Source organism: Lissotriton helveticus, chromosome 3_2, assembly GCF_964261635.1.
Source record: "Lissotriton helveticus chromosome 3_2, aLisHel1.1, whole genome shotgun sequence".
Classification (NCBI taxonomy): domain Eukaryota; kingdom Metazoa; phylum Chordata; class Amphibia; order Caudata; family Salamandridae; genus Lissotriton; species Lissotriton helveticus.
In genome coordinates this window covers 41,346,928-41,374,016 of record NC_136062.1, presented here as the reverse complement: position 1 = coordinate 41,374,016, position 27,089 = coordinate 41,346,928, and the positions used below count along the sequence as shown (strand labels likewise).

General features: G+C 45.9%; 1 protein-coding gene across 6 annotated transcripts in view; it reads left to right on the top strand.

The window, feature by feature from the left end:
• The window catches only part of GALK2 (galactokinase 2), a 1,491,044-nt gene that overhangs the window by 927,273 nt on the left and 536,682 nt on the right, over positions 1-27,089 (top strand). For all 6 annotated transcript variants that reach the window (XR_013609829.1, XM_078684791.1, XM_078684790.1 and 3 more), the window contains one exon: positions 19,385-19,595. Coding sequence is in view for 5 of the 6 variants with exons in the window: in XM_078684791.1 (XP_078540917.1) it covers positions 19,385-19,595 (211 nt within the window). In the remaining variant the exon portion in view is untranslated. The remainder of the gene's footprint in view (positions 1-19,384; positions 19,596-27,089) is intronic.

The following is a 27,089-nucleotide window of genomic DNA, read 5'->3' as shown; positions in this document are numbered from 1 at the left end:
CCCCTTGTCTTATTCGCAATTAGGACACACGAACAAAAGTCAACAGGTTTTTCGCCCTTTGAACTCCTGTTTGGGTGAAAACCCCGAACACTGCTAGACATGGCCATAGAGAAGTAGATGGAGGAAGAAGGTGAAGGAAAACTCCTTCTTCAATATTCAGCCAGCTTGAAAGATACCTTGTCTTCTTATGGGAAGAGGTTCATCTGAACATGGAGACTGCTCAGATCAGACAAAAACAACAGTACGACCGTCATTAACGACTTAGGGAGTTCAAAACGGGGGATCCAGGTGCTAATTCTTTTACCTAGCTCAGAAAAAAAAGATTAGCTACATGGCAGGGTCCCTACTAAATACGGAGTATGGTAACCCCAGTAACGTACTGAGTGGACGTCCCCCATAAAAAGAACATGGGGCAGATCTATCATGTAAACCTCCTCAAAGCTTGGGCGGAACCTCCTCCAGGTACTTCAAACCCAGACAACCCCGTACACCACATCACCATAGATAAACCCATGGAAGAGTCCTACGTACCCCAGGGATGTAAGGAAGATACCCCCATCCAACTAGGACCACAAGTGATAACAAAACAAAGACAACAAATGTTGGCTCTTTGCGCGAAATATGCCACTGTCTTGTCAGGGAATCCTGGGCGGACCATTTTAGTAGAGCACGACATTGTCACAAACACAGCCCAACCAGTTAAGCTCAAACCATATAGTATTCCTGAGGCTAGGAGAAAGGCAGTTGACCAGGAGATACAAGCAATGTTGGAAGCCGATATAATTGAACCTCCCAACAGTGCCTGGTCCTCTCCAGTCGTGCTCGTCCCGAAACCTGATGGAAGCATCAGGTTTTGCATTGATTTTCGTCAGGTAAACTTTGTGTCAAAGTTATGATGCCTATCCAATGCCAAGGGTGGACAAACTAATCGAAAGGTATGGGGAAGCCAGAGTAATGACCACCATAGACTTAGCCAGAGGCTATTGGCAGATACCATTGACTCCCTCCACCAAGCAAAAATCTGCCTTTTCAACACCTACGGGACTATACCAATTTAAAGTCCTACCCTTCGGCGTCCATGGGGCCCCCGCTACTTTTCAACGACTAATGAACTCTATACTGAACCCCCATCACAAAGTTGCAGTAGCCTACCTGGACGACTTTGTCGTGTATAGTCCTGATTGGGAAACACACCTGGTACACCTGGAAGCGGTGCTTCAGTCATTAAAACAAGCAGGTCTCACCCTCAATCCCCCCAAAAAAACAATTTTGGAACAGAACATATAGAGTACCTAGGATATACTATCAGCAGAGGTTGCATAAGGCAACAGGTCACCAAAATAGAAGCCATCTCCAAGATTCCCCGTCCCTCTTGTAAGAAAGATGTCCGTTCCTTCCTCGGGTTGGTGGGGTATTATAGGAGATTTATACCACATTTCTCTGACATTGCTAGTCCCCTCACTGATCTACTCACAAAAACGCATACTGGAAAACACCTTCCTTGGCTGGCTTCCCAAGAGGAAAGCTTTCAAAAACTGAAAAAGATTCTGTGTACTCCTACTGTACTTATCTGTCCGGATTTCAGAAAAACATTTGTCCTCCAAACAGACGCCTCAGGAAGGGGTCTCGGGGCTGTACTATCCCAACCAGATGACTCTGGGGGACATAGGCCCTATTTTATATCTCAGTAGAAAATTGTTTCCCAGGGAAACCAGATACGCGACAATTGAGAAAGAATGCTTAGCACTCAAATGGGCAATGGAGGCGCTCCAAAACTATCTTCTGGGATGTTCATTTCTTGTATTAACTGATCATGCTCCCCTTACTTGGCTATCTTTACATAAGGACTCTAACACTAAAGTTTTGCGATGGTTCCTTGCATTGCAGCCCTTCACCTTTGAGGCCATACATGTACAAGGGTAACTCCAAACAAATGTGGACTATCTCTCCAGAATTCCAGTCCTTGAATGGCCCGACTGTCCATTCTGAAGGGGGAGGGTATGTGATGGGATCCGACTATCGACCAACCCAACATGGCCGCCGTCAATGTGGAAGCGGGGTCAGCGGTCTAGCGTCGGAGGTAGGACAACGCAAGTTGACTGGTGAAAAGGTCGGCTGGCGTCCGGAAGGGCTTTCAGCTGTTCTAAAGCCGGAAGGAGAGCAGGACGCGACCGGAGCGGAGCGAGAAGAACAGGAGGGAACCACGACCCCGAAGAAGGAGGAAGACGCCGAGGAGCTCTTCATGGGAGCCGAGCAGGAGTCACGTGCCAGCGGACAGGAGCCAGCGAGAGAAATCAGCTCAAGGACCACTGCGCCCGGGACCGCTGTACTCCCCGACTGCGAGGAGGCTTGGTCTCCCAACACCACGGCCCAGGAGGGTGGTGGGAGCAGGCACGTACCGGCTGCATGTTCAGAGCTTGTCCAGGGGTTGTGAGCGCGCATAACTGGGCACCATTGAAAGCACCATTGTTTCCCTATCACATTAGGCACAGCACGATAGGAACTGGTGACGGTGCACTTTCTCCTCCTATATCCATTGCTTAACAGAAACAGTAGTCTAAGCCCGTTTTTGTTTTCTTTCCTTTTGGGTCCACGCTCGCCTGCCACAAAGAAGGAGCCGGGAGCAGGGGCAAAGGAGTCTTCAGTGAGGGGCCCCACATCCAACCCCTCGACCTGTGATTTTGTTTGTTATACACTGACTTGATTACCTAAAGAAAGCCCTTTTTGTTGATGTCTACATCCTTAAAATAAACCAAACCTATAAAACTTACATAGCCTTGGGAATACTTCGGTACCAGAAAAGGGAGCGGGCGGACAGACTGTTGAGTGTCCCGACCACAGTCACCTACTGGTGTGCCATGCCGGAGAGCTGGCCGCAAGATGTGGCATTGGATCTTCAGCAGATCAAGGAAGGTGGGGACTCTTGTTCCACGTTGTTTGAAGGATAGGTGTTGGTCGTCGTATCCACACAGACAGCATGAAGGAAAGTTTTTGTAACCTAGAGTGCAGTTTTAACGAGTTGGGTGAGCCCCGCCTCTCGTTGCACGCAGCTGCCATTATTTAGCATGTAAATAAAATAAAAAGAACAAGTTGGTGGAGCCGCCCATTAATGAGAGATGCGCCTGCCATTATTTAGCATGTCAATAAAAATAAATAAAAATGAGTTGGGTGAGCCACATGCAATGCCACCATTATTTAGCATATACATTACAAAAAAAACGAGTTGGGTGAGCCGCGCGCAACGAGATGCACACCCGTCCTTATTTAGCATGTTAATAAAAAATAAAACAAAAAAAAAGTTGGGTGCGCCACGCACAATGAGATTCGCAGCCACCATTATTTAGCAGGATGTAAATAAAAATAATTAAAAACAAGTTGGGTGAGCAGTGCGCACAGCCTCGATTTAAGCATGTAAATATGAGACCAGAAGAACGTGTCCACTGTGCGGGCGTCTGTGCAGGAAGGGAGGATGGGTAGCCTATTTAAGTTCTAGCACACGCTCCGGTTTAAAAAATTAAAATAAAAAAACAAAGCCACACGAAGGGCGTAGATGGGGGGAAGAAGGAAGCGTGCAAACATTTCCTTGCGGGGAAGGTATTTAAAAGAAAAGAAAATGCAAAGCAGCAGCCGCCATTTCTGAAGCTGGCGTCCCATGCAAGCTGCGTACATTGATTAAATAAATAGTTCTGGGAACTGCTAATGAAAGTTTCTGAGTAAAGACAAATGCAAAACAGCCAGTCATCATGGAAGATAACAACAGAAAACAGGTTGGTACTAAGGAGGGACTAGAAAGCTTATTCACAAATCAGAAGCCAACATTTACAGAGAACAATGACACAAGCCAATGAAAAATGTGGGTGGAGCGTGGGCGGAGCTTCAAGTCCTACCTGAATACAGCTAGCGCTGCCTAGGCGAGACCTAAAAAGGAGCTTTGGGCCTGGCTAAAGGTTTACTTTGCGAGGCCGATATGGCAGTTTTAAACTGCACACACATGTTCTGCAATGTCAGGCTTAAGACATGTTTAAAGTGCTACTTAAGTGGGTGGCAGAACCAGTGCTGCAGGCCGACTGGTAGCATTTAACTTACAGTCCTTGGGTACATGTAGTGCCACTTTACTGGGGACTTACAAGTAAACTAAATATGGCAATTGGGTTGGTGTTACCATGTTTAAGGGAAAGAGCACAAGCACTTCGGTACTGGTTAGCAGGGGTAAAGTGCAAAGATTCCTAAGGCCAGCAAAAACAAAGTCAGCAACAACAGGAAATCTCAAGGCAAATAAGTTAGGGGAAAACCATGCCAAGGACGCCAAGTATAACAAGTAACTTTTCTTTTGAGTAACTGTACTTTTCTGGAGAGCCTTACAGAGAGCATTTAAGATTCCATAAAGGAATGCCTCACACTGTGTGATATTTTATCTTGATTTATTAAATAACACTAGCAATTACAAATATCGAGAACCTCTAAACAAAGCATTTAAGAATGGTTAAAACAGCTCAAAGGCATATCACCTGCTTAAGTAAAGTCTAACTCCATCTCCCTAATCCATACAGCCTTACTTTGTTTAATTGTACGCTTTGCACTCTGCATTTCAGAAGACGGTATTGTATCCAGGAGTAGGTAGAATGTATCGATGTTCAATTATTCAACTATGGAAGGGCACATAGTATGTAAGCCAAGTCTTATCTTCCTGCTTCTCCGTGATGCTGGTCTGATAGTTCTACTGGCTGATACAACCACTTCACTGCCAGGGTTTAGTTCTGAGGTTACAGGATTAGACCCCGGCGGTCTGCTCAGGCCTTCACCATTTCGAGTTCGATAAAATGAGGTGGCACTAAGAAAGCAATGTAACAAATCAAAAATGTTCTTGACATTATTTTTGTGTTACTAACAGTAGGCCTTTAGAATGTGCACGATAAATAAATGTGCACGTTTCTTTCCCTGTAAAAAAAAATATGGTGAATTCATTTTCAGCTGCTGGTTGTGTCTTTCCTGAACTAATAGGATGTAACATTTTATGGGCGAAGGCTGAAGTGGATGTTCTCATTGTTTATTATTTGAAGCTTTCTCCTGCCTGATACTTGCAGGATAAAAAAAATTAAAAAAACATGAATTTATTTTGTGTCTTATGCAAAGATCACTTGAATGCTTTTAGAATATAATATTATTTGTATTTTACCGATCCAAGTGTCCTGTCGGAAAGCATGAGAAATGGATTTGAGTTACTGACAGTTATACGCTCTTACTTTTTTTGGAGCACTTTTTGCTAAGGCATTTAAATTTGGTATTTTACAGATCATTTTTCACATGTGCTCTTTGGTTGCCATAGTATTTCAATTCCATGCTTTAAAGCTATCTTGTTAGCAGGCTGACTTTAACTTACTTTGCAGAGTTGCACTGTTGACTTATTTTTTAATTAATATCAGACTTGCTCAACATGCACATTCATTTTTGGGGCTTTTCTTGACATTTTTTTTATTAATTCTGAACGGCTCGGCCATCTGATTGTCTTTCTGATCTTTGTCTTTTGTTTCTTTAGTCCAGTCATGTGGATAAGATTGATTTTCTGTTTTGCACTAGTTTTTTTGGATACATTACTGCTGTAACTTTGATTATTTTCGCTGAATTCATCTAATGATTAAAAGACATGGGGCCAGATGTAGGTCGGTCGGTAACGGCCGAAAATCGGTATTTTCGGCCGTTACCGACCGGTATTGAGCGATCGGTATGTAGGTGACAGAAATTTGGCCAAATCGGTAAATTTACCGATTCTGAATATTTACCGATTCGGTAAAATAAAAATCGGAATATTTACCGAATCGGAAAAATACCGATTAGGAATATTTACCGAATCGGAATATTTACCGAACCGAAAAAATACCGATTAGGAATATTTACCGAATCGGAATATTTACCGATTCGGTAAACTTACCAAATCGGTAAAATACCGAATCGGTAATTAAGAATAGGTAAAATTGAAGATTGAGATGTAGGTAAGCTCTGAAATACCGAATTTGCTTCAAATTCGGTATTTAAGAGTCGGTATTTACCATGGATTCAAATCAGGTGGTAACCAGGTGCAGCCTATAAAAATGGAACCAAAATGCAATTCTGTTTGCACAATGGCGGCATTTTATGTCATTGCAAGACGGCTACGGCTACAGGAGGAAGGAGAGAGGGAATGGCTGAGACAGGAGCAGGTCTACAGGCAGAGGGTGACCCTGTTCATGCTCACAGAGGAAGAGATACTGCAGAGGTACAGGTTGGCTCCAGACACCATCTTGGAGCTCATCAGGGACCTACAACCACTGTTGCCGCACACTACCCCAAGGGCACATGCAATTCCACCCCATGTACAGGTGCTGTGCAGCCTCCACCTGCTCGCGTCTGGGAGCTACCAGAGAGTGGTTGCTGCGGTGGGTGGGGTGACCCAGAGCAGCCTCTCAAGGTTTTTTCACAAATTCCTTGACGCCATGTTGCAGAGGATGGAGCATTACATTTCTTTTCCAGCCACCCATGCTGAACTGGTTCAAACCAAATCTGAGTTCTACCAGATGGCTAGATTTCCCCATATCATCGGCTGCATTGATGGCACGCACATCCCCATTAGTCCCCCTGCTGCCACAGAATACATCTACAGGAATAGGAAATCCACCCACACCATCAATGTACAGGTGATTTGCAATGCAAAGTTCGTCATCACAGACCTTGTTGCGAAATTCCCTGGGAGTACCCACGACTCCTATATTTTTCAGAACAGCGGCATCTATGCACGGCTGGCTGCAGGGGAATTTGGCGAAGGATACCTCCTAGGTAAGACAGAGTGTGCGACCCCTTCAACACCTATTGCAGTAAGAATAACAAGTATGCATGTGAGTAATGTATTCCCATTTCCCTTTTAGGAGACAGTGCATATGCCCTACGTTCATTTATCCTCACTCCCTACCTCAACCCCTCCACACCCAGCCAAAGGAGGTATAACCGGGCCCACAAAAGCACAAGGAATGTAGTAGAAAGGACCTTTGGCATATGGAAAAGCAGATTCAGATGCTTGCACAAGAGTGGAGGTGCAAGGCAGTATACCCCCATCACCTGCTGTAAGATCATTGCTGCCTGTGCCATGTTGCACAACCTTGCTGTTAAGAAAGGTACTGAGGTGGAGTTGTCTGACTACGAGGATCATGATGACAACAATGCTATGCCAGAAACCCAACCTGCTGGAGTGTCAACACCAAGTGATGGCAGATACAGACGTGAGGAGATTACAGACAACTATTTCTGAGTGAGTAAAGAGACACAGACAGGTTGTGAATGTGAAAAACGATTTTTAATGTTGCCACAACGTTCATGCACTGATGTGGAACAAAAAATAAGTATTTGAACGTGGGGACTGCTAATGTCCCAGGTTGCCTCACTCACACTGTCAATGTCTTTTGCGGCCGCGCTTGGCAGACCCACTGGAGTGTTGCTCACTCCCTTCAGCATGGCCTGCAGGCTCAGCTGGGCGCCTGGTGCTCCGGCGTGGCTTAACAACTGCGCTAGCCGGGCTGCTGCGGCTGCTGCTGTCGTCTGCCTCAGCCACGTCCAGGGCAGGCTTCACAGCAGTATGGGAGATGATCATGGCCTCCAGGGCAGTGGTGATCCTGGCCATGCCCCTGGTTTCCTCCGCGGTGTTCTGCGCGAGGCTCTCCTGCATGTTGGCGTCCCTACGGCATAGCTGGGATGTTGCCGTGGCCAGCCGGTGCATAGCCCTGTTGTGCACACGCGCATCCCTGCGCCTTGTGTGCTCCTGGGTATCCATTTTTGCGCACATCTGGTTGATGGCGGTGGTCATGTGAAGCATTCCAGATGCAATGTCACTGTTGGTCTTTGCAACCTCCCTGTTGGTTTCCACTAAATCACTGATGCCCTTGCGCATCTCTCCCATTTGCTGATTTAGGATTCGAAACTGGCGGTGGCAGGCCTGAATCGATTTGCCCTGCATGCGCTGGATGCGCACCATGCTCCCCTCAAGGCCACGGAACACAGTGCCCTCTCCCGGTGGACCTGCACTGCTGGGAGTGCGTTGGCGGCTGCGAGTGCTGCTGGACTGATGTGTGCACACCTATGCAGTAGGAGTGACTTGTATGGTTGCTGGAGCCTCACCCTCACCTCCCGCCATGACTCTTAGTGGGGCCACATTTCTCCTCCTGGCTGGTGAGGTAGCAGGTGTTGTCAGGGACCGTGATGGGGAGTTCTCAGGTGAGAACAGCAATGTGGGGGATTGGGAAAGGTGTGGGGAGTTGGGAAACACAAGGGGACGAACAGTGTCATCCTCATGGGAGATGGCAGTGGCGTCTTCGTCCTCCTGCGAGGCTTCTGCGGTGCTTGGCCCTGCCTCAACACTCTCCTCCCTCGCTGGTGCAGTTCCTTGTGATGCAGATGGTCCACTGCCTGATGTTGGCCCTAGGTATAAAGAAGTGTATGTACACTGAGTGCTATTGTCTTACAGTCACTACAATAAATGCATTGCACATTTCACTTTCATTACTCTGATTGGCTTTCAATGCCTTGCTGTTTTCTGTGCACTTACATGTGGTCCTACATTTGCTGACTACATTTCCCATAATGCATAGCACATTTCACTTTCATTACTCTGATTGGCTTTCAATGCCTTGCTGTTTTCTGTGCACTTACATGTGATCCTACATTTGCTGACTACATTTCCCATAATGCATTGCTCATGTATAGTGCTAGCAGTACTGGACTGGGGTTGGCCTGTACACAAAGGTTAAAGGGAAGCAGTTTGCTTTGGGGTGTCATGCTGCGCAAGCCTCTTACCTTTTGTAGTAGCTCTGGCTGAGCTGTCCACATCTCCTACTCCCACAACACTGTCAGGCTCGATGGTTGAGGCCACCAGTTCCTCAAGGTCAGTCAGGGGGGGCGCAGGGTTCCTGCCTCCACCGGTCACACCAGACTGCTTGTGGATCTCTGCCATTTTTTTTTGGGTGAGGCTCCTAAGGTCGTAAAATCTTTTCTTCAGGTCCTCTTGGCTCCTGCTGGTCACACCCACAGCATTCACCTTCTCCCCTATGGCAAGCCACAGTTTTCTTTTGGCTGACTCTGCTACTGTGAGGGACAGCCTGCCAAAAAGCTGTTTGTGGACCCTCACCACTTCCTCCACCAGTACCTGCAGCTCCATGCTGCTGAACTTTAATTTTCGTTTTCTTTCAGCCTTCTGGCTCTCTGTGCTGCTTGCCATTATTACTCTCTTTCACTGCAAACAAATCTCTCCCTGCTGCTCTGTCTCTCAGCTCAGCTCTAACTGCCTCTCCAGAACCTTCTAATGAGTTGCAGCTGCCTGGGTAGCCACTTCCTGGTTGGGAGGGGGAGGGTGGTAGCACCTGATTGGCTGTTTTCATTAGTTTCACTTTTGCTTGCTTCCCGATTCGGTATTTACCGATTCGGTATTTTCAATGCATTACTATGGGCCTTTTGGCCCATAGGGTTGTATGGCCACTACCGATTCGGTAATTACCGATTCGGTATTTGCCGATTCGGTAATTACAGAAAGTCCGATACCGACTTTTACCGATTAGGTAAAAAATACCGATTTTTGACCTACATCTCATTTACCGATTTTTGAATACCGAATCGGTAAAATTCGGTATTTAAGAACCGGTAAATGACATTTACCTACATCTGGCCCCAAGAGAGAGCCCTATGGTACATTATTTGTTGCACAGTTTTTAATCCACTGTGCCTCCCATGATCGCTTTTTGATTGAAGAAAACCATTTATAGTGCCTCCTCAACCCAGCAGTGTCTCAACCCTCTCCTCGGACCCTGAATGACCTGCCAAGTCTGGTGCATTCATTAGTTCTTGCAACAGGAATATAAGACTTGTATTGTTGAGCAGTTTTGAGCAACTATCATTTCCTGGTATTCATAAATCAAATGTTCCGCTATTTGATTAACACTTCATCCTACAATCAAATGAACTTTAATGAATATTTCATTACTCTCTGGTATATTACCTGGATCCTTCTATCTATAAAAAATGGGAGAAGGATCAGAAATTCACTGAAGTGTCTAATACGTTCCAGATTGTGTAGAAAACATTAATGTGAAAACTGCGGAGTACATTTCATTGAGGATTAAAAACGACGTGGCATTGTAACTTTCTATTCCCAAATGATGCTTATTATGTTTCATGTCTTTCAGTTTGAGGTTTATTTCTGCTCATTTGTTTGATTATCAGTGTCAGAAGTCCAAATCAACCTACAATAAATGTTAGTTCTTTCAGTAGTTAATGAATGAGGAACCATCACTCTTTGCTCTGTTTTGTCGAGGATGATTTAATGAAATCTGTCTTTTCACTTTGACGCCTCTTCATTGTTTCCAAGTGAGGACACAATATTTAGGCACTATTCAAGTCGAAAGCTACTTTATTCAACAGCTAAGAGTCATAAAAGCAAAGTTCATTACAAGACATTGGTACATAAAACCTTAGAAAACATTTAAAATGTTGTTCCAAAAATGCTATGTACATTTAGATACTAATTTAGGGGATTCTCCAAGCAAGGAGGAGTAATGAGTCAAGAATATAAGAAAACACTAAGGGGCACATGCATCAAGCATTTTTGCCTTCGCAAAAGGCTGATTCGCAGAATCGGCCCATTTGCGAACGCAAAAAATTATTTTCAGATGCAGCAAACCCTATTTTGCGTTTTGGTACGGTACCCTTTTACCGAATTGTAAAATGGGTTTGCGGTTATCTATTTGGAAGGGGCATGTTTAGGGCATCCCTTCCTAGTACCGAATTGCATCGGTATGTAGGATTGTTTAATGACCGAAATGCGGTCGCAAAATTTTAGCATTTTACCACCTACTTTAAGTAGGTGGTAACCCATTTGCAAATGGGAAGGGGTCCTCAAGGGACCCCTTCCCCTTTGTTAATGTTTGTTATAGTGTTTTTTAAGAGCAGGCAATGGTCCCACGGACCACTGCGTACTCTTCAAAATTGAAAAGAAAACTTTTAATTTTACTTTTAGTAAAGCATCTCGTTTCCCTATAAGGAAAACGGTCTGTTTTACAAAAAAAGATTCCTTTTAAATAAAGCAATCATGGACATGGTGGTTTGCTGACCTCAGCAGGCCACCATCCCTGTGATTTTTGTGATTCATAGGGAGTCGCAAATTGCGAACTACCTCATTAATATTAATAAAGTAGAGCGATTTGCGAACCCCCTAGGAATCGCTATCTGAAACTCTTTGAGTGTCATACATTGTAAATTGCAGTTACCTAATTGCGATTCTCAGGAATTCGCAATTAGGTATTCACAGTTTACAATTTCGATGCATGTAGCCCACAGTTCTCATTAGCCAAAACTTTTGATGTGCTAGTTAAGGATTGAAATTCTCTGGCAAACATTAACTATGTGTGCCTAGAGTTAAAATGTTCAGAGTTCCATTACAGTGTACATGCTATTTTTTGCAGTTTTAGAACTGTATGTAAACTGGATAAACAAAGTATCATGTTCAATGAAAAAAGAGTAGTGTAAAATTCCATTATCGGCAAATGCTCACTGAAATGAAGTTTCAGTGACTCTCATTCTTCAGAGGTAAGCTTAGTTCTTATGTATAACTGAGTTTTATTTTATGATTTAAATTAGTTTTATTGTCATGTTACAAATCTTCCGGTTAAGGTTCAGCATAAGAATATCGAGTGAGACATGGCATTTCTTATAACAAAAAGAAACAAATAATCTCCCCCGCCCCCCACAAGCCTCCCCCCACAAACCTCCAAACTAACTCCCCACTGCCCAGGTACCAGTTGCTCAGTGTCTAACAGGGACTCCGTGCCTATATCTACATGGCCCTTCATTGTGTGGCAACCCCAGTACGGCATGAGGTGGATCGGTAAGCCTCAGTATACTCAAATACTGGGGGCAGGTCAGTTCACAGAATTTTTGGGAGAGTAGAGAGATAAGTCAGCGCCATGTGGTGTGAAAAGTGTCGCCCGAGCAGCAAGTGTATGGGTAAGTCCTGCCATACCCAGGAATCACCCATAAGCGGGGCAGCCATTTCAGATGCGTCGGTAAAGTAGCGGACCCCCAGATTGAGAGAATAGTCTGGGGTGCAGCCCCCAGTGCTATGCTTTTTTGAAGGCCTCTACAGGATGAAAGGGGAAATGTTAGGGGGTTAGGGAGGCCCAGTGGGATGTAAGACATGAATCTTGGGAGTTGTGTTGAGAAGTGGGTGTCAGTCATTTAACACCGAGTCCCAAAACGGTGCTAGTTTTGTGCACTCCCAAAGCATGTGTGTGTGCGTGCCTTTCTCCCCGCATTGTCTCCAGCATGTGTTGCTATGGGCTGGGATCCCCCTATGGAGCCGTACCGGGGTAAGATACCACCATGAGGTGATCTTCCGGGCTGTCTCTGTGCTTGCTATGTTATAGGTTGTGTGTCGTGGTATATATCGTTCCAGTCTTTCGCAGAGAGCTGTCGCCTTGGTTCCACTTTCTAATGACTTTGAGCTGGGCTTTTGTCTGTCTTTTGCGTGGGCCGCAGAAGAACTTTTAATTCAGATAGAAGGCGCTTATCAGAATGTTTGCTCACCAGCTACTTCTCAAAGGGGGTCAGAGTCTGCTCGACTCCACTCCTCATAGTTGAATGTAAGAGCCAATCTCTTATCTGGGAGTATCTAAAGCGTTCGCTTTCAGGGAGGGTGTAATCTTATTTAAGGACATCGAAGTTTATTGTGCCGCTCGTGTCAAGAAAGTGACTGTCCGCCTTACAGGCAGCTTCCCTCTAAGCCCGAAAGGCGGGTCCAGTCCCGGGGGCAAAGGTTGGGTTATTAACAAACAATGTCAGAGGAGATAGTAAGGTGTTTAATTGTCCTCTGCATGCGCAGCCATCCCAGACCCTCATAAGAGAATTTGTTACAGGGGAAATATATAAACTGGGTGCTCAGTGGCGGTGCACAACAAATTGGACCTTCTTCAAGGATAACCCCTTCTATAACTCTATCCATAAATAACCAGTGTTTTTCCAAATCTGGTGTAGAACTCAATTAGGTACTGTGATTGGGTCACCTGAAAATATCTAAGGTATCCCAAGCCCCCCATCTGCCGCCGGGTGCCAACAACGCTCTTTACTCACTCTGTCTCTTACAAACCGGTGGAATGCAGCCTGTAGCGTCAGTATTGTCCCCGGTGGGGGTGTCAGAGGCAAAGTCTGGAAATATAAGAGTATTCTGGGTAAGGCTGTCAATGTTAGGACTTCAGTGTGACCTATCAGGGAGAGTGGGTAGCGTTTCCATTGCTTCAGTTCCAAACCCACCTTCTTTGTCAATTTTCGATAATTAGAATCATTTGTGCATTCCAACATGGAGCATAGCTGAACTCCCAGATATGAGAATGACCCGGTTGACCACTCCACTGAATACATGCGTCACAGATTTTCCACCACAGCCTGGGGGACTGTGATATTAAGGGCCTGGGACTTCTGGACATTCATACAAAATCCAGAGGCTGCACCGAAAGCCTCCATTTATCTCAAGAAGTGAGGAAGGCTCTTCTGGGCATCCGCTAACATGACCATCACGTCACAAGCATATAAACTAATTTGGTGCTCTTCCTCTCCCCTAAAGAAACTCCTGTAATACCTGGATGATCTCTCACCGGTTGTGCGAAGGACTCCATATAAAGGGCAAAAAGTAGGGGAGAGAGGGAGCACCCCTCTAGTACCTTGTTGTATAGGAAATATATCTGAACCATGTCCATTCACCCTTACCCTTTCTGTCGGGGATCTATAGCCACTGAGAACACAGGCTTGGAATCGTTCTCCTATCCCTAAATGTTCCAGTGTCGCATCTAGAAATGGCCAACGGACCTGATCAAACTCCTTCTCGGAGTCGACCAAGAGTAACATGCTAGCACCCCCCTTACGGCACGCTTTATGATCTGAAACAGCTGCTTGGTGTTATCCGCACACTGCCTCTGCGGTATAAACCCAGCTTGATTGGGCCAATCAATCCCTGCATAAAGGGATTCAGGCGGGCCACTAGGATGCTCGTAAAGAGCTTGGTATCCGCATTCAGGAGGGATCTAGGGCGGTAATTAGCACAGTGGCGTTTGCCTTTCCCCAGCTTAGGAATAACAACTATTGCTGCTACTTGCATTGAAGGGGTAGGCTGCCTGTGGATGCAATGTCATTGACTAGCTGGTTGAGAACTGGAGCGAGGTCAGAGCAGAAGGCTTTATAGAATCCTGCTGAGAAACCATCTGACCCTGGGATTTCAGAGATTTCTGCCTGGAAATAGCAGAGATTTTCTCCTCAATGCAAATGGGTGCCTCTAAAGAGGCCACCTGAAAGTCGGTCAATCCGATTGTTGCCGTCTGGCATAGATAATGCGAGGGAGCGTCTGGTGCAGTTGATTGCCCGGTATATAGTGATGCATAGAAGTCTCTAAAACGCTTCTCAATTCGACTATCACCTTTTATCTCTTCATCATCTCCATTAAGGAGAACATCCACTCTAGCAGACTGTCTCTGGGTGCGAAGTCTGGCCACGAGCAGCCTCCCGCATTTGTTCCCATTAACATAAAAAGAGTGTTTTAATCTGAGAAGAGAGTATTCCGCCTTGTCCAAATCCATGCTAGTCCATTGTTTCCACGCAATTTCCAGTTGGCGCCAGATTCTCGGAGCCCCCAGACGTCGGTGTATATGCTTCAGCCCTCTGACCTGTTCCTAAAGCTCTACTCGCTTGACCTTGCGTTCGCGATTTTCTTCCGCCGCCATTGCTGTAATTACCCCACGAATAACCACTTACAGAGCGTCCCATAAAATGGAAGTAGAGACTTCCGGGTATCATTAAGCTGTAGATAGTTGCGTATGGCCGACTGAATCTGCGTGACCACCTCAGGTCTTTGTAGAATTGTCTCCCTGAGCTGCCATCTACGCCTAGAGTCTCCCCAGGATGGATGCCTAAGCTCCTAGATTATAGCTTAGTGGTCCGAGAGAGATCGAGGATTAATAGCCACTGAGTGCGTTAATGGAAGTACCTCTCGGGTCCCCAAAAAGTAGTCTAGATGGTCATATGTCCTATGAGCATGTGAAAAAAATGAGTAGTGCCTTATCTGGGTATGTAGAGATCCCCATAGATCAGTTAGCCCCATCTCCCTCAACCAGTCCAGGCCCTCTCTAGACAGAGCCCCGACTCTCCCCCCTGGAGCCCGAGCGGTCTAGATCGTTATTGAAGACTAAATTAAAGTCCCCTCCAATTAAAACCAGCTATTCTTGAGATACGAGGAATTCCTCTATAGCAGCTCTGATAAAATGCTCCTGCCCTTCATTGGGTGTGTAGAGTGAACCCAGGAAAGGGGCCGGGTCCCCAGTTGCACATGGTATACCAGGAGGCGGCACTTGAGCTCCACAAGCTTCAGTCCCACTGTTCCCGGAAACTTGCATGCAAGTATTGCCACCCTTGCAGTTTTACCCCCAGAGGCGGAGAAGAACTGTTGGGGAAAGGCTTTGGTCTTAAGCCTGTGTCTTTTGCTAAAAGGTGGGTCTCCTGAGGGAGACAAATATCAGACCCAGTGTGTGAAAGGATGGCTTTTCTTTTAACAGGGTTGTTCAAACCCTGCACGTTTAGAGAAAGTTTTTTCAGAATTTCAGCAGCCATCGTCACACGGTTGTAGTCTAGTGTGATGCGTTTCCTGGTTGTTGGTATGTCTGAGAAGGTGTGTTACTATGCGAGTTGGATCCTTACCTTGCAGTAAAATGTACCCAGTCATTACAGAGTCCGCTAGATCTAAAGTCTCTGGTGATCTCATGTAATGGTACCTAAAAATTAACAACAATTAAACAATAACATAAAAGAGCTGTAAAGTCTCAGGAGTGGGCGGAAATATAAGCTCCCGCCATCTCTGGAGTGGGGAAATGGATGAGTCTATGGTGGCCAGGTGTTACCAGCACGCCCACTCCCCCCCCAGCCAGCCTCAACAGCTATTGTAGCGAATGATCCCTGGTTACTGCGTGTCTTCAGTTTTGTTGCCATTCCGATCTTGTGGCAGATCTCCAGACAAGGTTTCTATGACAACTTTCCTCTCTTTGCTCTTTGGCTATTGTGGCTGGATTGGGCTTGGCCAGCCCTTGCCTCTTACCCTCCTCCTCCATCTCGGATATCTACTAGGCCCAGTGTCCAGCTTTGTTACTCCTGGTAGCTACCTCTGCATTATCGATACGAAGTAGATCGCAGGCGGCCTGGACAGATCGCAACTGGTGTGTCTTCCCTTCCCAGCTGAAAATTAACTAGAAAGGGTGGCCCCAGGAGAATGAGATCTTATGCTCTTGTAGGACGGCCACTACCGGACAGAACTCCTCCTTTTCTGCAGCGTGATGGGCAAGAGATCTTGGAGGAGTTGAAGGAAGTGGCCACGGAAGTGCACCAGGCCGAGTCTCTCGCCGTCTGAAGAATGCGCTCCTTCAATGGGAAACTATGGACATGTGCCAAGATGTCTGGCCGAGGCATGTGTGGTGCTCTAGGTACACCTGTCCGATGGACCCTGTCTAGCTTGATATCCGAGGCCTGCACATCTCTCAGAAGTTGTTCAAAGAGCTGTGTCACATACTCCTCGACGTTCCCTGCTTCAGCGGCCATCGGTTCATTCCACATCCTGTTATTGCGTCTAGACCTGTTCTCGAGATCCTCTTCATGTGACTGAATGTCTATTTGTTGGTCCGTGAGGCGGATGAGCTCCTGTTTGAGCTGTTCAATTTCTTTGTCTCTTGTGATCTTGTCGTTCTCTAGAGCATCTACCCTATCTCCTATTTCCGACATCTCTTTCCGGACTCCCTTCTGGTCTTGAGCCAGATCCTTCTTGATCAACTGTAGGTCCTCTCTCAGAGTTGAGAAGAGAGTGTCTATATATGATCTGGTCACCGGTGCACAGTCGCGGCTCGCAATACTCGAGTCGCGGGGCTGGGGGAGTTTTAATAAAATAAATAAAACACTTACCTGACCGTGACCAGTCCGCGCCGCCTCTGCTTCGGCTCTGTCCTGGGCGGGTCCCGTGGCGCGCAATCTGCACAACAACAGCCCTCACTCAGGCTCAAGCTACATGTTGTCTCAGGCAGCCAATCCAGACGCTGCATTAGCAGCGCCAGGATTGGCTAAGGCATGGAGACAGCCCACCCATCTGGAGACCGGGGGCTGCTGCATGAAGCAACCCTCGGCCTCTCGGGTCCCCCCTTGCTCTCCCATGGCAGTAGGTGGCTGGCCTGTAGTGCGCATGTTTGGACTGTTCAGAGCCCAAAATTGAGCATGCACACACTATTACAAGCACTGCTGTCAGCCTGCTGCCTGTCACTCAACCCTTGCTGCAGCAGCCAGCCCCGCCCCACCCCCACCCCCTTCAGACCGCAATTGCCTGACTGCCAGCGCCAACTGCGAGTGGAGCAACGAACGACTAAGTAAGTTGCTTGCCGCTTGAATGAATGGGGCCATGTGACTAGTGGGGCAACGCCTCAGTGCCCCAATGGACGAACAGCCACTGTCGGTGCATCGCCTCCTTCGTACTCAGGCCATTGCAATTGATCCTCCAGGGAACCCAATGGCTCCGTGGTGTGCGGGATAGATTGTTTAATAAACATGTCTTTTACCGATCGCTCTTTCTTGGCCCGTGCCAAAACCATTTTTGTTCCTGTAAGCATAGGGGCCCAGGACCAATGTAAGACTGTACAGTGTCGCAGTAGCTGCGCATCTGCAGAATATAGGCCTCACTATTAGCGAGTCCAGGAAGGCCCAGTCACTGGAAGGTCAAGCCTATAGCGCAAGGCAGCAGGATCCCCTCAGTACTCCGCTTGAGCCTAGTCTATAGTCAAACCTACAAAGAGGGCTCTTAGGTATGAGGTGGCAAATGCTCGCCTCCTCACTCCCCTGTGTCCTGTTCCGAGAAATAGCCTTTCTCTTCAGCTCTAGTTGCAGCCATAGAAGGTTAACCAGTGTGGGGGCCTCCCCAAAGCCCCAGAAATCCACAAGCCTGCAACGTTTGGCACGTAATCCACAGGGCAGTGCACGCCTCTGCTCTGGCTGTTCACAAGCGCACCCCTCTGTTCCTCCAAGGTCTTCTGGAAAGACTGTCTGGTGCACTGAAAGACCTCCACCACCAAAAGGCTACGCTTCAGCATATAGGCATCTGTAGGCCATCTGAGGGGTCCGCTAGCCTCTGGGTCTCCCATACCACCAGTAAGAGGGGGAGAGACTGAGGATCTCCCCCCGGTCACCACAGGATCCTCAGCTGCTCAACAGCACTTAGGGAGACCCTAGGGGTCCGGGCCAGGAGTCCCCCTGCTCCCATCATCTGGGCAGGTCTCTCTGCGCTGTGCAGTTTAAGGACAGGGGGGGCCTGGGGATCTACAATCAGTCTCTGGGTGCCTCTGGATGCTGCCCGTAGACCCTCTATGCCCAGGTGCCGCTCATTGCCGGTCGGCGGCTCATCCCTCCACCTCTTCCCGAGGGGGCCCCAAGCTACGGCCATCACTGCTGGTGGGCTCGCTCCTCCGCCCCAACTCTCTCAGCTTGCTATCTCAGAGCAGGTCGGTTGTCAAGGCTCCGGCATCTAGGCCTCCCGAAACCGCGCCCCCAGGGCCGCTTCTGGTTGACGAGGCTTCCAGGGCGCTCCGGGACTCCGCAGCCCACCTCCTTGCCTCGTGGGCCGCTGCAGCCTCAGACAGGCACGGGCACTCAGCCCCGTCTCTTCGTTGTTCACTGATACTGCCCCTGGATAATTGCGTCCCTGCTTCGCCTCCCGGTAGGCTAAATCGTCACTGTTGGGCTGCCACCTCGTGTCCAGGGCCACCACCAGCTCACCTATGACTCTGCCGCTCTTTGCGGGGGGACCCCCCCGACCGGATCCCCAGGCATCACCCTCACTGTCTCCTCAGAGATGCCCGTCCGGGCGTCGCTCTGCAGCAGCAGGCACCCCGGGATTTAGCTTTTAAGTCGAGGCCGATGCAGAGGGACTGAATTCGCGTCTGCTCACTCTGCCATCTTGGCCACCCCTCCTCCCCTGAGTTTTAGTTTAAAGGAGTTGCATGTTCGTTGAAGGGGTAACTGTGAACCAGAGAGAGAGAGAGAGAGAGAGAGAGAGAGAAGACTGGCAGAAGCACTCGTGTGTAGCAGAGGACATGTAATTTAAATGTTTAAACTTGGGCAGTTATAAATACATTCTTTGTAAGTTCACAGATGAGTAATGGAAACATCATCCAGTTACCAAGTATAGATTTGTGAGGTATGATTTACCTTCATAATCTGTACTGTAAATATGCAAATAAAACCATTGATTACAGCTATATTTATCTTCTTTACTATTGAATACATTTAACCAGGTCTATTTTAATTTTAGTTTTTAGCAAAATCGAGGGCCCTTGACTGGGAAAACCTTTCCAAGCTTGGAGATGTGCAAGCCAGGCTGGGCATGAGTCTAGAACAGATGCAAACTGTTGTGGAAGAACTATTTCACCCTGAACCGTACAGCAGAGAAGAAATATGTTGCTTCCTTGGGATTACCATCAAAGAGCTTCAATCAACTATCCTGAGTCAAAACACACATGATGGTAAGTAAGTAGAGAATATGGTAGTCTTTCCTTCATTTGAATATTCTGAGTTTTGCAAGATTTGAAAGATGGCTGTGGTAAATGCTTCATGTATTCAGTTTTACATTGGTCTGCTTTATGTAGAATACCTTTTCACTGTGGCTCTGGAATGTAGAATGCTTGGTCCCTGTTGCCTAGCTCTTGTGGCCAGTTGCACCCCTGCTTAATGTACTTCATTACACTTCTCGAATGACCGTAGGTTGGACTCTAGTCTTGTAACTTAATTGCATGCATTACACTCAGTTCATTTTCTTATCAATCGCTCAACAAGGATGTCAATGCCTGGCCACCAAAAGTGTAACCGAACCCTTTCTTTGGTTTTGGAAATACTTTGGTGTCCATGATGAGCCAAATGAATGACTTTTTCTCTAATAGGTGATGGAGGGACAAGCCTGGTGCCCCTCCAGAGTAAGCCTCTAGACACAGAAAGTTCACTACGAATGTTCCAGAACTTCCTGATCCCTTCACTTAAAGACCTGATACCAGTCCAACCATCAGACACTAATCTGCACACTTCATGCATGTCTGTATCTCTCTTCATTGCGTCCTTCCACCCAGCCTCGGTGATAATCCCTAACAATTTCACACACCCTGAAGTCATCAATTTCCCAAGAATCTTCGGGGTCAAATAACGGTTCCTCACACTGTTGAGGCACTGAATGAGAAAGACAGTTGGCGACCTTATTATCCGCCCCGGGGATATACTTCACGACAAAGTCAAAATCTTGTAGGGCAATTACCCACTTGCATATTCTAGAGGAGACAGCGTCTAAACCTTTCTTACAGAACGCAACCTTTAATTGTTTGTGATCCGAATGACCAACAAAGGAGCTACCCCAGAGGAATTTTTTTAATTTCTTGATAGCCCAGAAGACACTGAGGGCCTCCTACTCAATTGCGGAGTATTGAGGTCGGGACCACTAAGGGTTCTGGAGAGAAACATGATAGTTACTTCCTTCCCATCTCTTGTCTGCTTAAGGACAGCAACCAGGCCCTTTGAACTTGCATCAGTAATCAGTATAGAGCTAGCAGAAGTGTCAAAGCTCTGAAGAGAGGGAGCCGAACTTGGAGCTTTCTGAACCCCCTCAAATTCTAACTTGCACTGGGGAGACAATGAAAACTGCACACCCTTCTTTAAGAGAGATCTCAACATGGAGGTGCGGCAAGCAAAGCGAGGAACAAATTTATTGTAATACGCCGCCATTCCTAAAAAAGTGACGAGTTCATCTCTAGATTGAGGAACGGGAAGCTCCTCAATAGCCCAAACGAGACGATCTTTCGGTCTGACTCCACCCCGTCAATCAGTGACCCAGGTAATCGATTTCCGAGAGATTAAACCTACATTTGCTTCTGCGCAAGGTTAAACCTCTTCGCTCCAAATCGCACAAGAACAGTCTTAAGTCCAACATCATGTTCTTGTTGTGACGAGCCATGAACCAGAACGTCATCTTGGTAAATCTTAACTCCTCCCACACCATTCAACACATCCTCCATAACTCTTAAGAACTCAGACGCTGCGGAGTTCAATCCGAAAGGTAGGCGCTTGAAGTTATAGGTGCCAAAAGGAGTTATGAACGCAGTCAGGTTCATGGATTCATCATCAATTTTAACCTGATGGTAGGTTGCTCTGAGATCAAGAGTCGAGAAAACATGTGCATCACTTAATTGAGGTAACATTTCCGTGATGTTAGAGGTTACCTATCAGCTGCTACAGCACGATTAAGAGCACGGAGATCCACACACAATCGTACCTCTCCTGAGGCCTTTTGAGCAAGAACCACCGGAGCCAGCCACTCAGTCGACTCTGTCTCATCAATGATCCCCTCCTTTTTCAATTTCTCCAGTTCTAGGTGCATGGGTTCTCTCATGGTCAAAGGTACATTGCGCACCTTACGTGTAACAGAAACAGCGTCAGGCTTAAGTGTGTTTTTTGTGAGTATAGCCCGAGAAACAACCCAACTTCTCATTGAAGACTTCTTTAAATATGGTATGTAAAGCACTGCTTGGAGCATTTGAAACGACTTTTGAAGTAATCTCATGTGAAACAACATTCAAAAGAACTGGATCCGGAGTGAAGTCTCTAAGAACAATGCATGGATCACGTGCAGGAACCAATGACACACCTAACTCAGCCCAGTGAAACCAGCTAATTATGCCGTCGCCTCTACATGAAATATACATTTTCCCATCAGTTATCCTCCCTTTGTATTCAATCTTACCTAAAAAATAACCAAAACATTTTATGGGGATAGGGGAGATTTTTGCTCCTGAGTCAGAAAGCATTTTAATGTTGCTATCATTCACTTGTACTTCATCTACAGGTCCTTTACACTTGTTCAAACCCTCTTTTAATACAACTTCCCCACAATGTTGTTCGTCATAGTCGGAATCGCTCTCATAATCAAGAGTAGCTTCTTTGACTCGTCTTCCTTGTTTGTTCTTTTGAGCTCTACAAGCTTTGGCTAAGTGACCAAATTTCCCACATTTGAGACACTTAGAGGAAAGGGCAGGACAGACCTTGTCGTTGCCAAGATGTCCGCTCGAGTCACATCGGAAACACTGCATCTTGAATTTTCCCCTCGGATTAACAGAAGAGAAAGAAGAAGAAGGATTTAAATGTTCACGTTGTTTCCTAGAAGTCTTAACCGGGTTCTCGGTAACAGAGTGAACTTTCTCCTCCTTGAACTAATTCTCTTTTTTGATGACTTCAAAGCAAGCAAGGGAGTGTTCTATCCTCTTGGCTATAACAACAACCTCATCAAGTTTTGGGTCATCTTTTTGCCAAAGTTCATCTTCGAATTTCTCAATATTGCAACCTAGCATAAATTGATCGCGAATACTTTCTTCAAGAAACCCATCAAACTTACATGTAACACCCAACTTACGAAGGGCAGTAATATAAGCCTCAACTGAGTTCTCTGACTTTTGCAGTTGCTTCCCAAAATGGTACTGCTCTAAAATTGTACTGATTTCTGGAAAATAGTGTTTGTCGAGTTTTTTTAAGACATATTTCAAATTAATTAAGCCTATCAGACTCATTATCTGTCAAATCAGGGAGGTGTTCAAACAGCTCTTGTCCTTCAGAACCGAGGCAATGTAACAATAATGCTGATTTTCTCTCGGCGGTCAGATACCCCACAAATTCAACATAGTCCCTTGCTCACTTTGCCACTGGATTCAAGCTAGCCTGGCTGATAACGGCTGATTTGCCAGAAATCAGTCCCAGAATGCTTGTTTCCGGTCCAGGGTAGAAATGGCTTGGCAGTTCTGGTTGGACTGTTCACATGTGGCACAGGGTAAGACTGATTTGGATATAGCCATGGCTGAACTGGGGTGGCGGAGGGAGCTAAAGAATGATGATGGATTAAACCTAGATCAGTTGACTGGGGGTGAGTGCTTGCAATGTTCAACACTCCGTCCATCATCCCCTTTGGTTTTGCTGCGTACTTCATTACAATGGCCAAGTTTGATGAAAGTACTAATATTTGCTTCTAGTTCCAGTTTTAAATGTATTATTTCTTTATTTGTGATATATACTTGTGGCTATTTAAACATTTAGGGTGAAATCTGGTGCATTGCACAAGTGTGTGTATTGCATAAATCATAATTCAGAATAGACCCATAGAGTGTACTATTTAAGATTTGATGAAAATCCTGACTTTCGTTTTTGAGTATCACATCAGATCAATTAAAAGTTGCAGTAATAAACTATTTGCTATATACCAGAAATTTGATCTGAAATGAATAATAATTTCATGTTTTTTATTCATGAGTGACTAAGTAAATAATCGCCTTTATTGATCTTCACTGAACATTGTAACCCACTTTGATCTCTTTAAGACTAATGAAGGAGAGGCAATATATGAACTTGTAGACATCCATTCTTAAAGTACATTTATCTAGTTTCTTAAATAACTTTAAATGATTTTCCAGGATGGCAACAGGTGATTCAGTCTATAACTAGATGACCCCGGGAGGTAGAATAAAGTTGTAATTTGGCGATAATAAAGGGGCATTCCATTGAATATAATGAAAACTTGTTTTTTTTTGTAGCAACCCTTCCTCTTGCCCAAAGCGGAAGCCGTATGCCCACTTTATTTAACACTTCATTTGCATACCATGTGTTAAATACTATTAGGATTCTTTAAAATAAAATAAGAACATTTTTCTCTGCTGAAATAACTTTTCTGTATTCTCACTGCCTCAGATTGCCATATAAGTCTCATCAGTAAAAGGAGACGATTACTGAATGCCCACCGCTCACTATGGATTTGAATCCAAGTGTATATTTGAGTCGTAGCTGATTGAATGAACACTGTATCGATTTTGAAGATGGATATGATTTCAGTTAGTGAAAGATTTTTCAGTGCACCTGCTAATTGTACTTGTAGTACTGATGAGACATGTATTTATAGATTGATTTTCATTTGTTATTTGTACATTATCTTCATCTTCTGGACACAGCCAGAATTCTAGTAATTCCTGTTTAGTGGTTTTGTTGTTTTCTATCAGACTGCTAAGGACGCCTTAAATTGCTCAAATACCTTTGAAGGGTATGACCTGGCTTTTAATCCACTAACCATATGCTATCTAATGTTGAAGCTTGGAGTCTCTTTCAATTGATTTCCAACTCTTCGGATAATGCTGGTCTAAAAAACAAAACTAAAGACTTTGCCACACCACAGCAACCTCTAGTTCGATAGATTGTTTTCAGCATGTGGCGAATTCTCCTAACCCACAAAGAACCAGAAGACTTATCTGGACAATTATTTATACCCATTGGATTCAGTAGCTGTCTTGAAATTAATGACAATATTTCCTAAAATTTGGTTTTCTTGCATTACTAAAACATTATAAATCCCCAATCTATATTTCTGGAGGCAAATGTAATAAAGACATATTGTACTCAGCTAGGTTTGCTCTCCACCTCTTTTGAACTTGACTTTTCTTTTATCCCCTGCCCTTTTGATCAATTATTGATGATAACGAAAAGGATGTATGTTCACTCTTTGCCCAGTGATTTGTTACTATATACTTTATGACTTCTTTTCTCAAAACAACGTAGGGCCCTATTTCTGAGATGTTTTCACAGATGCACAGATGGTTCATTCTTTTCAAATCTGGCAAATGGGTTGAGTTTCTCCATCAGTCCACATTGCCCTTAAATAGGCTGTGGTCCACCTTCATTTGTAGAACCCTGAAGATTCTGCCAACTGTTGAACAATTTATCTTCTTTACCCAGCGAAACACTTGAAATAGGCAGTTACACCCAAAAAATTACATTTGTAAATACTAGGTGCATTGTATTATTATTTTATTCTGATTTGTATCCTGTAAAGACAATAGTGGTGACATCCATTGTTTGTGTTTGAGAAGGAAGCGAATGGCACTGACCTGACCCATCTGGAGTTTTAAACGACAGATGGCACCAACTGCAGTGCCTTTCCCCTTTTGACATTTGGACCTTGCCTTTGCGTCGATATGCCGCTTGCTCTTTTCTCATGGCAGTACATGACACACTAACCATTATGCGTTGTTTAAACAGGATTTAGACATTCAAACTGTGCAGGATCTCAGAGGTATCATCACTTTTTCCTTCTTTATTTAGCATGTATACGCTTCTCAGAGACAGTCACCTACACTTTCTATTGAAAAGCCATTTTTAGATTTGACTTTCAATGTTAGTGTAATTTATATATTGCAGTATGCTTTGAGTACTAAAACTGGCAAATTTCAGGAGCCTCTCTGTTTTGTGATCGGTGCACCAAAACTAACCTTTAACCAGGGTTATTTTAGTGATATATGTATATTCACAGAAAAAAACAAAGATTACAGGGACTTATTGTTGGGGGTCAGATTTCACTCGTACAAATCCAGTAAAGTCAGCCGTTATAGTTAGCTGAGCTTTACTATAATTTGCACCCACGCAATGCACTGCTTATGACTTCACATTACTCATGACATGGTCAGTGACATCACTCATGACATAAGTTCACCTTAGTCCTGAGGCCCTCAGGAGGCAAGAGTTCAACTTCTTCCTGAGGCTCTCAGAAGGCAAGGGGACCTCATCCCCCCACCAGCAGTGCGCTCAGAGGCGCGTTTGCAGATTGATAGAGAAAGGAGGTTTGGCCTCCGTCCACCTCTCAGCAGTTCCTCTGTGTGGGGCTTACTGGAGGTAACAGGAGCCCTTGTTGGCCCCTAAGGACCCTCACCAGCGAAGGAGACTTCAGCCCCAATCAGCAGCGCGCCAGAAGGCACGTTCGCATTGTGGGAGGGAAATGGGGCGGAGCCTCTGTTGAGTTGCCACTTTTTTCCCTCGTTGCTCTCCTTCCCAGGCCGATTTCAGCCTGGAGATCCCATCCCGGGCCTGGTCGTTCATTTTTTTTTATTAAATAAAAGAAGAGGGGCCGTGTGGCCCCCCCTTCCCTGGGCCATTTTCGGTCCTGGGGACCCTATCCCTGAAGGCCCCCGTGGTACTGCTCAGCTCCCCGCCTCCTGCGTGAGGCGCCATTGCTTTTGCACACAAGGAGCTGCTGACATGCAGCTGCCTGTGTGTAAAAGTAAAGTATGCTCCGCTTTGGGCAAGCAAGAGCAAAATGCTCCAGGAGCCGACCCCCTCCTGGAGCCCTAGATGTTCCCCAGGGCCCATCTAGGGCCCTGGGGACCCTAGATGGGGTGAACAACACTTACAACGCAACTTTTACATCGCAGAGCCTTTACAACGCAACCATTACAACGCAAACTATTACAACGCATTGCTCTGGGGGGCGCGCTAGGATAGGGAATAGGTTAATTTACTATCCAATAACCTTCCCTAGTGTCCACGGGGACTGGAGTTGGAATAGTAAATTAAGCTGTTCACTATCCAGCGCCCAAAAGCACTATGCGTTGTAATGGACTGCGTTGTAATACTTACGTTGTAAAGGCATGCGATGTAAATGCATGCGTTGTAACGTCATACATCCCCTAGATGGTCCAAAGGGAGAGGGTCTGCATGCCCCCCCCTGCCTTCTTCAAATTTGCCCAATGTAAAGTACCCCAAGGAGGTGACCGTTTCTGGGAGCAGCGGGAAAGGCCGTAGAGCCTCCCCCACATTTAGAAAAAATAATATATGCGCCCCAGGGAGGTGGATGTCCCTGGGGCTGCAGGGGGGGCATTATTTGCCATTGAAGCCCCAGGGAGGTTGCAGTCCTTTGCGCAACGGGGGAGCCACTATGCTCTCCTGTATATAAATATGACAATCCTGGGGAGGGGGGTCCCCTCCCCCCTCCTCCCTCCTATATTTTAATAATGGTCCTGTTACCTGGCCCACCCAGGGGCCTAAATTAAACGAAGTGCAGAAGGCCGCGCTTCATTCTTTTTTTTCAGTTTCAGTGAGAGTTGCAAATCTAACTGTAAACTATCCCACAGTGCCCCTCTCTGTCTACTTCTGGCATGGCAGAACCTTTCTTTCCC